This window comes from Amborella trichopoda, chromosome 3, assembly GCF_054954075.1.
Source record: "Amborella trichopoda isolate Santa Cruz 75 chromosome 3, AtrichopodaSantaCruz75HAP2 v2.0, whole genome shotgun sequence".
Lineage (NCBI taxonomy): Eukaryota > Viridiplantae > Streptophyta > Magnoliopsida > Amborellales > Amborellaceae > Amborella > Amborella trichopoda.
In genome coordinates, this window is record NC_142338.1 from 55,092,702 (window position 1) to 55,104,690 (window position 11,989).

Consider the following 11,989-nt stretch of genomic DNA (forward strand, 5'->3'; position numbering starts at 1 on the left):
TTTCTAAAACATCACATGCTTCAACACTTGGTACCAAAATTGGGATGCAAACAGTACTTGAAAACAAGTAGTTCATCTCATCAACTAATAGCATACAAAAGACCCTGAAAACAAACATACCTATCACAACAAAACAACTGTAACAAATTCAGTCTCGTGAAAATCTCCATAATCTTCACCTGAACTTCTGCAAAAGAAGCAACAATGATCAGTTCAATCCTATAACGACTTGATATATAACTAGAAAACACGCACACATGTACGTGTGCACATACGCATACACACAAGCATGACAATGCATGATAAATAATAATTGAAAAAATACTAACCACTTCTCAGTAAAAGAGAACCACCCGGCAATAAATATTCACACTAGCCTTCTTCTATTTAACCCAAAATATAAATAATTTTGAAGGAAAAAGTTTATATAAGGATGCAACCTTATAATGTACAACTCCGGATGCACCTCAAAAATCCATCGGAAAAGGTAGTTTTAATGTTGAAAAACCCTTTGATTGATCATCTCGACACCGAGATGTATGACCATGAAAAATAAAAAGATTTTAAGTCTCAAAAATAGTACATTTTCCAACATATTATCACACCGTCCATTTTCAAGATTTTCATATGTTTATAGATCTACTTGATTTTAACCATTTTTAAAATTCAAAATTTTATAATTAGATATAAAAATAGATTTTGAGATAATCCTAAGAGCATTTTACATCAAAATTATATACCATGATAAAATTTGAAGTTGCACCTTACCTCTACAGCTACGGATATATCCGTATGCCAACTGCACCCAATTTTGAATCCAGGAACGACCCATTATATACATAGGGATACGATTGCTTCTAGAAGAGGTTTTTCAGTCAGAATTACATAAAAGATGCAATTCAGAAAATTCAAAGGCGGCTGATAGAGAAGAGCACCCCATATTTTTGGGAAAACAACAAAAAATTCGAATTTTATTATCAAAATAAAAAAATAGTCCTGTACATATTTTATATTTTATGCTCAAGTCCTACTCACTTTTTTTTCACTTAAACAAAAAAGTCTACTTTTTTATGTGCATAGTGTATACCCCTAAAATTTTGAACTTTGTAGAGGTATTATGGTTATTTCTATTTAATTTAATTTTAAATATTTATTACAAGTGCGTTATGATGAAATTTACAAAAGCCCAAAATTTGAGCTTACATCGGATAGATAGAAGAAAAGATTAAAATTAAAATACAATATTTGTGGGACTTAAGAGTAAAATATAAAAAATATGGGACTATTTTTAAATTTTGAAAATAAAACAGGATTTTTTTGTTAATCTCCCTTTTTCTTTTATTGGAAAGTCAGCATCCTATATTTCTCTAAACAACAGTCCATTGTTTTATTGGGCTTCCTGAGGTGGATGTTGATTAATGGGTACTCTCTATTTTCATGCCAATACTTATCCAGAACTAAATTTAGATCGTTCTTCTGCTAGACCAGACTCAACACATGCAAGAGCATCATCATATGCGTAAACTCTTAGATGAAAAATTCAGTTTACAGAGACAGAAGTATTTCGAAAACTCTCATTCACATATTCAATATTAAGATATTCATTTAAAATGATTGATAGTGAGAGTAAAATTCAAATTGCAATATGCTCAAGAAAAATAACATTCCATTGTTATTTCTCTAAACAACATTCCATTGTTTTATTGGGCTTCCTGAGGTGCCATGTTGATTAATGGATACTCTCTATTTTCATGCCAATACTCATCCTGAACTAAATTTAGATCGTTCTTTTGCTAGACCAGACTCAACACATGCAAGAGCATCATCATATGTGTAAACTCTTAGGTGAAAAATTCAGTTTACAGAGACAGAGAAGTATTTCGAAAACTCTCATTCACATATTCAATATTAAGATATTCATTTAAAATGATTGATCGTGAGAGTAAAATTCTAATTGCAATATGCTCTAGAAAAATAATATAAATCTAATTGCAAATGAATGCAGTAAGGAAAACAAACACAAGCCCCATGTTGCAGGAGTATGAAAAGAAGTACCAACATGAAATAACACAACTAAATGTTGCTCGAACACCTATGCATAAAAGTACTGACGATTACGACTTACCTGAATCACCCAGATGAATTGAACACACAGGTCCTCCTGTTGTGTCCTCGACGTTTGCAAGCAGTACAATGAGGAATCGATCTTTCTATCACCTTGTTTCTCCTGTGTACCTTCACTCCAGATTGAGGTTGACGTCTATTGGGAATCGATGCACCATGAGTGGTGCGTGTTGAGCTCATGTTCTTCCTACCATATAAAGTTCTTCTATTCCTTAGCCTTGAATCACTTGGGATATCTTCTCTGCCATATTGACATATGAGAAATACTGACAGATTCTATGGAAATGTAGAGTATATTAACATATATGTCTAACAGTCTAACTCCTTCATTGGGAAGTATACCAACCAAATATATCCTGTGATGGGTGTACACAAGGCACGTCCATGGCATCCACGATGGATGGTGGAGATAACCATAGTTCTGATGATGATCTATAGTTCATCTCCACCATCCATTTTGAGAACAAACTGTGGTTGCCATTAGGTGAATTATATACTATGCATAGGATGTGTGTATTATCCTTCACCTTCTCGTACCTGACAGTTGGTTCCCGCTCAGGTCTTCTTTCGCATTTCATGATGTAGACTGTAATGGCATTGCAAAGTCTTGGAAAAACACCCAACATCATGGGGATATCTTCCCCATTGATAACATCAAGAAACCCGAAATCTGGGTCAGGATGTTTATACCTAATGTGTATCTCATTATGTGATGAGTTAGACATGCTAACTTCTTGCATTTTCAAAATAAAGTCGGAATAACCAATTGAACGACTAACACAGATTGAACGAGCCAAGCCCCCTTTCCAAATAATCTTGTCTGACTCCTCCACAAACTCACCATCATATTTGCAGACTAATGGAACTGTTTCAGTAGGGGTTGTGAATGCCTGCACATGAAACCACAATGCCTGATATTAAAATAGAAATTTCCAAATAAAAATCATCTATGAGTAAGTTCCAAATGAGATTAAGGTATATGAATACATGATATTGATAACACATGAGAAGGTTCAGTTTTCAAAACTATGATCAAGTCCTATACTTATGATCAATTTCAAGATTCTCATGGCAGGTTCAGTTTCCAAAAGAAAAACAAACATGGTCACTGCCTAACACTTTCTTCTCCAGCCCAAAAAGTCTAGTATGGAAATCAAATAGTTGAAGAGTTCTCGTTTGCCACTTCAATCCCTATTTATGAGTGCACAATTTCTATGGAAAAGGATTATATGGTCTAGCCCGATAACCTATTTAGGTGGTTCAACCCCAAAAAGATGGTCAGGAGGGATTTTCTTATACGAAAATCTTCCGATCATAGCTGATTCACCTTTTGAATAATTCAAATAAAAATTTAAAATCTTTTTAAGCTCTTCAATTCCCTGATTTATTGTCCTTCAAACCTGCAGTTCCAAGTGAATCTTCAAGTGATGATTTGAAGCATTTTCTGAGTTCCAAACATTTTCCTTATATAAATTGATCTTGGGGATGATAAGATATTGTAAATGTTCCAGATGAGAAAAGTATCCCTAACCATGTTATAGGTGGGCGTGTTGTAAGTCTTCGGGTCGACTACTTCATACGCCCCAATTCTTACTGCACCACATTGTAAAACCATGGATTTGAGGGCTGTTAGCAACGATATCTAAGAGATTGCATAATCAAAGTTTGAAAGGATGTGTCCAATCCAAAGGCATTTAAAATTAAACCCAAGCAAATATATTAATTGAAGCAATTTTAGCGGCACATTCACAATAAGAAGGGCTGCAGCCATCTGCACGATCCTTTTTATTTGGATGGAAAATATTAGCACCAATTAGAGAGGCAAGCCTGGGCTCCAGGTTCCCCAGTTTCCCACTTTAAGTATGCAATAATTGGGCTTGTCCCCAAACTTGTCTCTTCTCTCTCTAGCACACAAAGAACCTCTCTCTCTCTCTCTCTTTCTACTCCCAAACCCCATGACTTCCTCCATCACCAAACCCCAAAACACAACCAAACACACACACACAAACACAAGGAAAAAACTAAAAATCACGTCATCTAGGGCCTCTTGCCCTACTCCGGCCTCCTGCCCTACTCCGGCCTCCTCAAGCCACATCTCTAAAACAAAAATTGGAGTTCTGACTCTGTGCTCAGAACTTTCAGGATTAGGCTCTTCCTCTTAACCTAATATCACCCACTTCTATCTCTAAAAAATCCTACTTTCCAAACTCTCAAAAACCAGTCCCTTTGATTCCCCCCCCCCCTCCCACCTCTGCAACTAAGCTCTACAGTGACTGCAAATTTGGCTTCGATACAGAGGTAGACTTTACCACAGCTTTACAAGCTTATTCTAGATTGGAATTGAGCCCAAAAAGTTAATGGAGTTCCCATTATTGACGAAGACAGATTGGCCTTGAATTTGGAGGGAAAGGAGGTTTCAATTAACAAGAGGACTAGGACTAATTGTGTAGTTTAGATCATAGCTCATAACTACGCAATGTTCACCTGTGGATACCGAGCAATAGAGGGAAAACATTAATGGTGGGGAGATGACAGCAGTGGTGAACATTATAGTAGAGATTATGTGATGGAATAGATGCTAACCAACCCAAATGAATTTGGTTTACTAATAATCATAGTTTTCTGAGATATCTCGGTGAGGTTAGTGAGAGGGAGGTTGGATATAGAGAGAAAGTTAAAGAGAGGGAGGTTAGACCCACGGGTTAAAGAGAGTATTAATGGAAAAGAAAGGCAAGGCGATGGGCTTCCTGGGCCCTGGTTTCACTTTTTGAACATAGGTGACAGCAGTGTTAATGGACACTGGCTCGAGTGCTTATGAGTGTTGCCGGTGTTTAATATGTCGGCATAAAAACCTGATATGGCTCGATACAACTATACAATCGTTTATATTCATAAAATATTATGTTTACTGCTATTTATATAATAATTTCCATTACTTCACATGTGAGATAGTTTATTTTTTGGGTGAGTCAGTGGGGAGAGGGCCCCTACCCTTTGTAGGACTTGAGCCTAGGACATAGCGATGCAAATCGTTAAGTTCTAACCAATTAAGCCCCAGCTCTTTTCCTGAAATCAGTAATTTATTAAACACTGATGGTGACCAACTTTTGTTTTTTTGGGAGAGTCAGATGGGGGAGGGCCCCTACCCTGGAACGAATTGAGTACGTAGTTGGAAAGGTGGTCAAACGCACCTCATTTGTCTAGTAGTACCTGAGTTCGAACTTCCCATATAACTCAATATTTTTAACCTACCAAAATGTTCCCAGGTGCCAAAGTGGGACAGCAGCCATAGGGTTGAGTGTCGGGGTTACCCAAAATTCATGGATGGTGTAGGAGGCTGCAGCCTTACCAAAATATTATACAGTATTGTTAACTATATAAGCATCCCCTAGGGTTATACTTTCAGTACAAAGTACAAATATCAAACTTTCGATTATGATGTTAGTCAAATATAAATAGATGCATAAACGGCATAACACTTTAAGTCCACCTTACAATAGGGAGAGGGGCAATAGATGCGAAAATGTGCAATAGATCAACAATTCATACTCCATTTGTGCAAAGAAATCAAGAACAACTCAACCCCAAAATGCAAGCCCATGAAGTTGATTTCTCCATCACAATCCAACCCCTTTGATCGGACGTCAATAAGCCACATGGTCAATGTTGTAACAATGTCCATGTGGATTGTATTCTATTTTTCTTAAGCCTACCCAAGCTTTTCTAAGCCTGTTTACTCTAGGAAGATGCATTTGTCTGTTGTCTTTGATAGCATCGATTCTCTTCCCTCGAAACTCCCCACAACATTTCTTGCATTTCTCAAAGGAATCACTGTCTGAGTGGTAAGCATTGATCCTACCACAGACCCAGTTATGAGGAATCAATGTCTAAGTGGTAGCATCAATCCTGCTACACAGGCCCAGTCTTGTAGTGATGAATAGTATTATTCATGCCATCAGGACTTGTTTTGTCCTATCAGTGGCATGACTCTTGCCACTTGGACTTTGTTCCAATCCATTGGAGAGGTAATTGCTGCCAAGAGGATTCTTGCAATTCATTCTCTCCACCATCAAATGTCAACTCCTTCGATGTTCATCCAGCCTTGTGCCCTGGATAAACATAAAAAATGGGCAAATGTGGACACCTGAGTCTTGACTTGTATTCCTAATCAGTTGGGAGAACGTTCCTCCTCCCAAACCACATACAGGAACCTCACAAACCCCTAGATGATTACCAATAATCATAGGGGCACTGTGTCATTATTACAATTCATACCTGCATCGATACTGACAATTCCCTGGCAAAGACAGACCCAACGTCTGAAAATCAGACCAAAAATGGATCCAAGAAGATTGCCCAAAAAATACGGGAAAATCAGACTATCTGGCAGCATGATGGAATGGAAGACAACCAATTGTGTGTGGCCAGTGTACAGCCCATTGTCAATGATGTATAACTGCTCATGGTTGTACACCACTTGCGGCAAGGAGATGGCACACAGCCGCATTTGGCCGAGGCTTGAACGCAAGAGGTGAGGCCCTGGCTGCAAGGCCACGTGGCTTTGTGGTTAAGGCATGACCACATGCTATTGAGTGTCGACTGCATGTGCAGCAAATGTACGACCCATGCAGCCACCTCAATTTATCCACCTTGATTTATCGACCCACTTGGGCCATTGGGGGGCAATCATAATTTTGAAGAAGAAGTTGGTATTAGGAGGCCTGAAGAACTCAACGCCCTCGTCAAGCTGCCGCGCAAGTACTCCTGGACTTTGTCTTCGAATTGCCAAAGAGTCGCATCCCACTCCCAGCTAGCCTCACTCTTTGGTAACCTGCGGAGGCCACAGAGGTTGTATCGATAGCTCTCAAGTAGGAGTATGGTCTCCCAATCTGCAGTCAAAACTGTCTTCCAATTTTTGAGAAGGACCGAGCGACGCAACAAGTTCAGTGGGCTTTGTGCGAACAGTACAGTTTTCCCTCTATGGGAATGTCTTCAGTCAAATCTATCAGGTGGGTGCAGCCCCCTAAGGAGCCTGTAACTTCGTAAGGTCCTTGATCCATCGAGATCCCTCATCCATTCAACTATTCTTCACTTTGACTGGTATCGGTTTGCCTGCATTCCTACTTCAGGGATACTCCCTCCATACCGGTTACCCTCTATGATGGCACATTCCAGTCTGTCAGTCTGATCTAACCTTGTTACTCTCCCTTCTCTTTACCACGTAGCTAGACAAAAACATTTTATCTCGTATTACTCTGTATGTGTTTTTCTAAACGAATTACAATCACCATCATGGTGTTGGGATAGGGTAACTCAACACGTTGGAGGAACCCCACTTTATCCTTTCAGTCCAATTCTCAAAAACCTCACTCTTCCTAGTTGTTGTCTACCTTCTTACCCACTAATTCCTAGGGAGGTAGCTCCTCTCAGGGACCCTCCGGTTCCAGTGGCCCTCACACAGGAGAAGGCAGTAAGTTGTTCGAGGTGGTGCATACACAAATGGTATAATGTCCACATCATGTGGATGCTTCAACATTCACATTGAAAGGGTAGGAAATGGACGAACACAATTATATTTAGAAATCTAATTTTAGTTTTTTTACATAATGAATTAACATGAAAGTTTGCAGGTGTGCGCGCCACATCTAGGCCCACCTAAACAATGTGAATTAATTCAAAAAACCCAAATTGGCCAAAATACCCCTGAATATTTTAAGGGTATTTTGGCCATTTTATTTTTCACAAATTATGTTGCTTAAAGAAATGGAAGAGAAATGATGAAACTAATAGGTGTCCAAGAACTAGGTGGTGGAATTTAAAAAGGGAGAAAATAGACTTATCTGGGAATAAATTGGTAAAAGAAGGAAAAAAGTTAACATTATGAAGAACAAGATGGTTGATTGTATTAAGGAAGTGGCAAAAGAAGTTCTAGGGGAATCTAAAGAGAAAAGAAATTCCGATAAGGAACCTCGCTAGTGGAGTAATGAGGTTCAAAAGGCTATTTGAGAAAACAAATCATGTAATAAAGTTTGTCAATATAATAGAAATGATCAAAACTAGAAAACATAAAAATGCTAAGAAAAACACTAAGAAAATAGTAAAGCTAAAACTAAGGTATGTAATGATTAATTTAATAAACTGGGGACAAGAGAAGTGACAAAGATGTATTCAAACTAGTAAAAATTAGAGAAATGAAGTGTAAGGATGTAGATCATATTAAGTACATTACGAGTGAGGATCAGAGAGTCTTGGTGAAGGATGACGAGGTCAAAGAAAGGTGGCAAATTTTGTTCAAAAATTGCTAAATGATGAACACAATGGGAGCACAACGTTAGGAGGAACCTTCAATATAAATGAGGTCGTAGATCATAGATACATTCGCAAGATTAAGATATCCGAAATAAAAGAATCTTTGAGAAATATGACGATAGGAAAGGCTTTAGGATCATATGATAATCCGCTATAGGTTTGAAGTGCATGGGAGAGATTGGCATATTCTAGTAGACTAAGTTGTTCAACAAGATGTTGAGAACAAAGAAAATACCAGATGAACGGAGAAAAACTATTGTGGTACCTATGTACACCTATCGACAAAACCAAAGCTGTGGGATAGAGTGATTGAGCAACAACTACGACATTAAAAGAGTTAGGGAAAGTATAAAATGCGACCATTTACCTTTGATACAAGGTGATTACTATAATCATGACCATTGGATGTAAAATTGAGTGGCTACAATTATTCCATTGACCAAGCTCAAACTTCAAAAGAATTTTTCTTGAACTTCGTGACACATCCTAGCTATCAAATTCACATCAAATGGTTGTAAGGAATTGTGACCACCTTGTACCAAAGGTAAGTGGTCTCATTGTATACAAACCCATCAGAAAATCAGTTCAGTTTATGCCAAGGCGGTCAATAATTGAAGCCATTTTCCTACTTAGGCAACCAATTGAGATGTTTAGGGAGAAGGAAAGAGACTTCCACATAGTCTTTATTGATTTAGAGAAAGCATATGATAGTACACCAAAAGACTTAATTGGGAGGGCATTAGAAAAGAAAGGAGTCACTAAAAGACATATTGACATGGTAAGAGATATGTACGAGAGAGCGTTAACTATTGTGATACTAGTAGAGAGACAAGTGAGTTTTCAGTGATAGTAGGTCTACATCAGAGGTCAGCATTAAGCTCATATCTCTTTGTTTTGGTTATGGACAAGTTAACTAGGCATCTATCAAGATGAGGAACCCTGGTATATGTTGTTCATAAATGCTATAGTTTTGACTGATGAGACTAGTGGTGACATCAATACAAATTTAAAACTTTAGAGGGATTTTAAAGATTCTAAAATTTGATGAACTAAGTTAAAATATATAGAATGCAAATTTAGTAATAATAGCAGTAGAAATTAAGAAGTAGTTAAGATTGATGGCCAAGAAATACCTAAGAGATATTATTTTCGATATTTTGTGTTGATAATCCAAAAGAATGGAGAGTTTGAGGAAGATGTTGTGCATAGAATTAGAACTAGGTGGGCGAAGTGGAGATATGCATTTGGAATTTTATGTGACCACCACATACTAATGAAACTGGATGGGAAGTTTTATAGTATGGCTGTAAGATCAGTCATGCTTTATGGGACAGAATGTTGAGCGGTCAATAAACAATACATCTATAGGATGAGTGTAGCTAAGATGAAGATGTTGAGATGGATGCATGGCAAGACAAGAAAGGATAGAATTAATAATAAATACATTCAAGGGAAAAAGTAACCCCAATGAGCAATAATATGAGGGAAAGTAGACTTAAGTGGGTTAGCCATATGCAGTGTAAACACAAGAACATGGATAGAAGTGGTGAGAAGAGATATGGTGAATCATGGTCTGGCTGAAGGTATGGCCCTGAATAGAGCAGAATGGCAGAACAAAATTCATGTACAAGATCCTAAATAGTTGAGATAAGGCTCGGATGATGATGATGATAGTTTTTAGCTACGCCTAATTGAGAAGTGTGAAGGTCCAAAGTTTCAAGTCAATCCAATTTGTAAAAAGAATAAAATTAAAACATTAAATTCAATTGCAGTCGTCTATTAAGTTGGGACAGTGCTTGTGCAACATTCAAGAGTTCACATGATGCAGATGCTATACCTCTCCCACTATCATATTATTCATATCATGTTATTAGGAGATGGTGAGTTTACACTACATCCTTATCTTTTCCAATTTTGTAGAAAACCAGATTTCTAATTCCTATTCTAAAACCCATGAGAAATTGGTATCACAAACAAATATATCTTAATGGGATTTTTCCTTCTTCTAGAACGTAAAAGAAAAATAATACTCGTATTTCAAACAAGGATATATTGTCAAAAATGATTTTGTAAAAATATACCTCATCTGGCAAGAGGCAAATTGGAAAGTACCCCTCCCAGTAGTCCTAACACATGCAAGGAGTGTTTAGTCTTAATGTCAATGACAAAGAAAAAGTGTTAAAAGCTAAAGGGAAATTTACGTAAATATCTTACATATTTTCAGAACTAAAAAATAGTCACAAATTTTTCGTATTTTATGCTGATGTCCCTATTTCAGTCAGATTTTTTTCCCTGAAATACCCCACGGTCTTGCACTTTTCTGCATTTGAAGTGCCCAACAGCACATTTTTGTTTAACTCATGCTTCGGTCTTGCGTTACAAGGAAACTTTTGGTACGCGCAAAAATATTTCCCGGGGAGTACTTTTACATGACAAAACTCCCTTATATGATTAGGTGTGAGAGTACTTTCACACTAATTGGCTACCAATTGGTATGACAAAATGTACTGGGACCAATTGGTGTGAAAATACTCTCACATTTAATCACATGAGGGAATTTTTTTTATGTGAAAATACTTCTTGAGAAGTACTTTCACACGTAACAAATGAGTACCATACTGATTCTATCGAAAATAGAGAATCCAGAATTGATTTGGCAAGTATTAAACTGACTTATGGCAAAAAGGAAAACCCAGAAATTGGTTCCGAACTTGAAGTGCCGAACCAACTTCTAGCAAAAAAACGGACCCAAAAGAATTATGGCGAAAAGAAGAACTCAGAACTCACGGTTAGGCACAAGAAAAGAGAACCCAAAAGTTAGCTCTACACTTCAGCTTCTGGAAGTGGAAGAAAAAGAGGACCCAGATGTGAGTTAAAAAAAAAAAAAAAAATCAACACTTGAAGTGCAGAACCAAGGTTATTTTGGCAGGGAAAAACTGAAGGCGAAAAAGACCATCATGTAGAATATGAAAGTTTTAGACATATTTTAATTATTAAAAATATATAGGATATTTACGTAAATTTCCTAAAGTTTAAACAAGCAACTCCTCACAATTCTTGGCTAAAAATCCCCTAATATTAGGGAAAAGTTGTGACACATAGCAAAGAATGAATAATATTTCCCAATGTCCATTAAAAAAAAGAAGGGTTTTGTGAGGGTGCTCCTACACATGGAGTTTAATGTACTCTACATTCAGTACCCTTGCTTTGTAATACAAAACTTTTCGAGCATTGGTATTTTCTAGTCATTACAACCAAATTTTGTAACACTCACATTTACCAGAAAGCCACTGGTTGTGGTTGCCAATTACATTTGCCTGACTGAAAATTCTCAGTAAATGAGATATATGGCACAATTAGAAGAAGCAAAAAGAACTTCACAATACAAAAATTAACAACAAAAAATAAAATTTATGATGAGGAGCAATGAAATAGATGCAGCACAAGAGAAGAGGCAAGATTAACAAGTATGACCTGAAGATAAGTGTGTTAATGGTGCATGCACAAATGGTAATGAGGCATTGCTATAGAAAACAACCATATTAGCCTTCCTCAT

General features: G+C 37.2%; 1 protein-coding gene across 1 annotated transcript; it reads right to left on the bottom strand.

The window, feature by feature from the left end:
* On the bottom strand, positions 1–11,989 carry LOC18429435 (uncharacterized). Its single transcript, XM_020664125.2, has 5 exons — positions 11,908–11,989; positions 3,656–3,717; positions 2,662–3,014; positions 2,126–2,365; positions 1–187 (listed from the first exon to the last, which is right to left on the bottom strand). The coding sequence occupies exons 1-4, from the start codon at positions 11,987–11,989 to the stop codon at positions 2,131–2,133; spliced, it is 732 nt and encodes a 243-aa protein (XP_020519784.1). The 3' UTR covers positions 1–187; positions 2,126–2,130.

Coding starts and splice junctions, on each gene's coding strand:
- LOC18429435 (XM_020664125.2), bottom strand. CDS start 11,989: ATGAGGAAGGCTAATATGGTTGTTTTCTATAGCAATGCCTCATTACCA. Junction 3,015..3,655: donor ACACGCCCACCTATAACATG/GTTAGGGATACT, acceptor TTTCATGTGCAG/GCATTCACAACCCCTACTGA. Junction 2,366..2,661: donor GAGCGGGAACCAACTGTCAG/GTACGAGAAGGT, acceptor TCAATATGGCAG/AGAAGATATCCCAAGTGATT.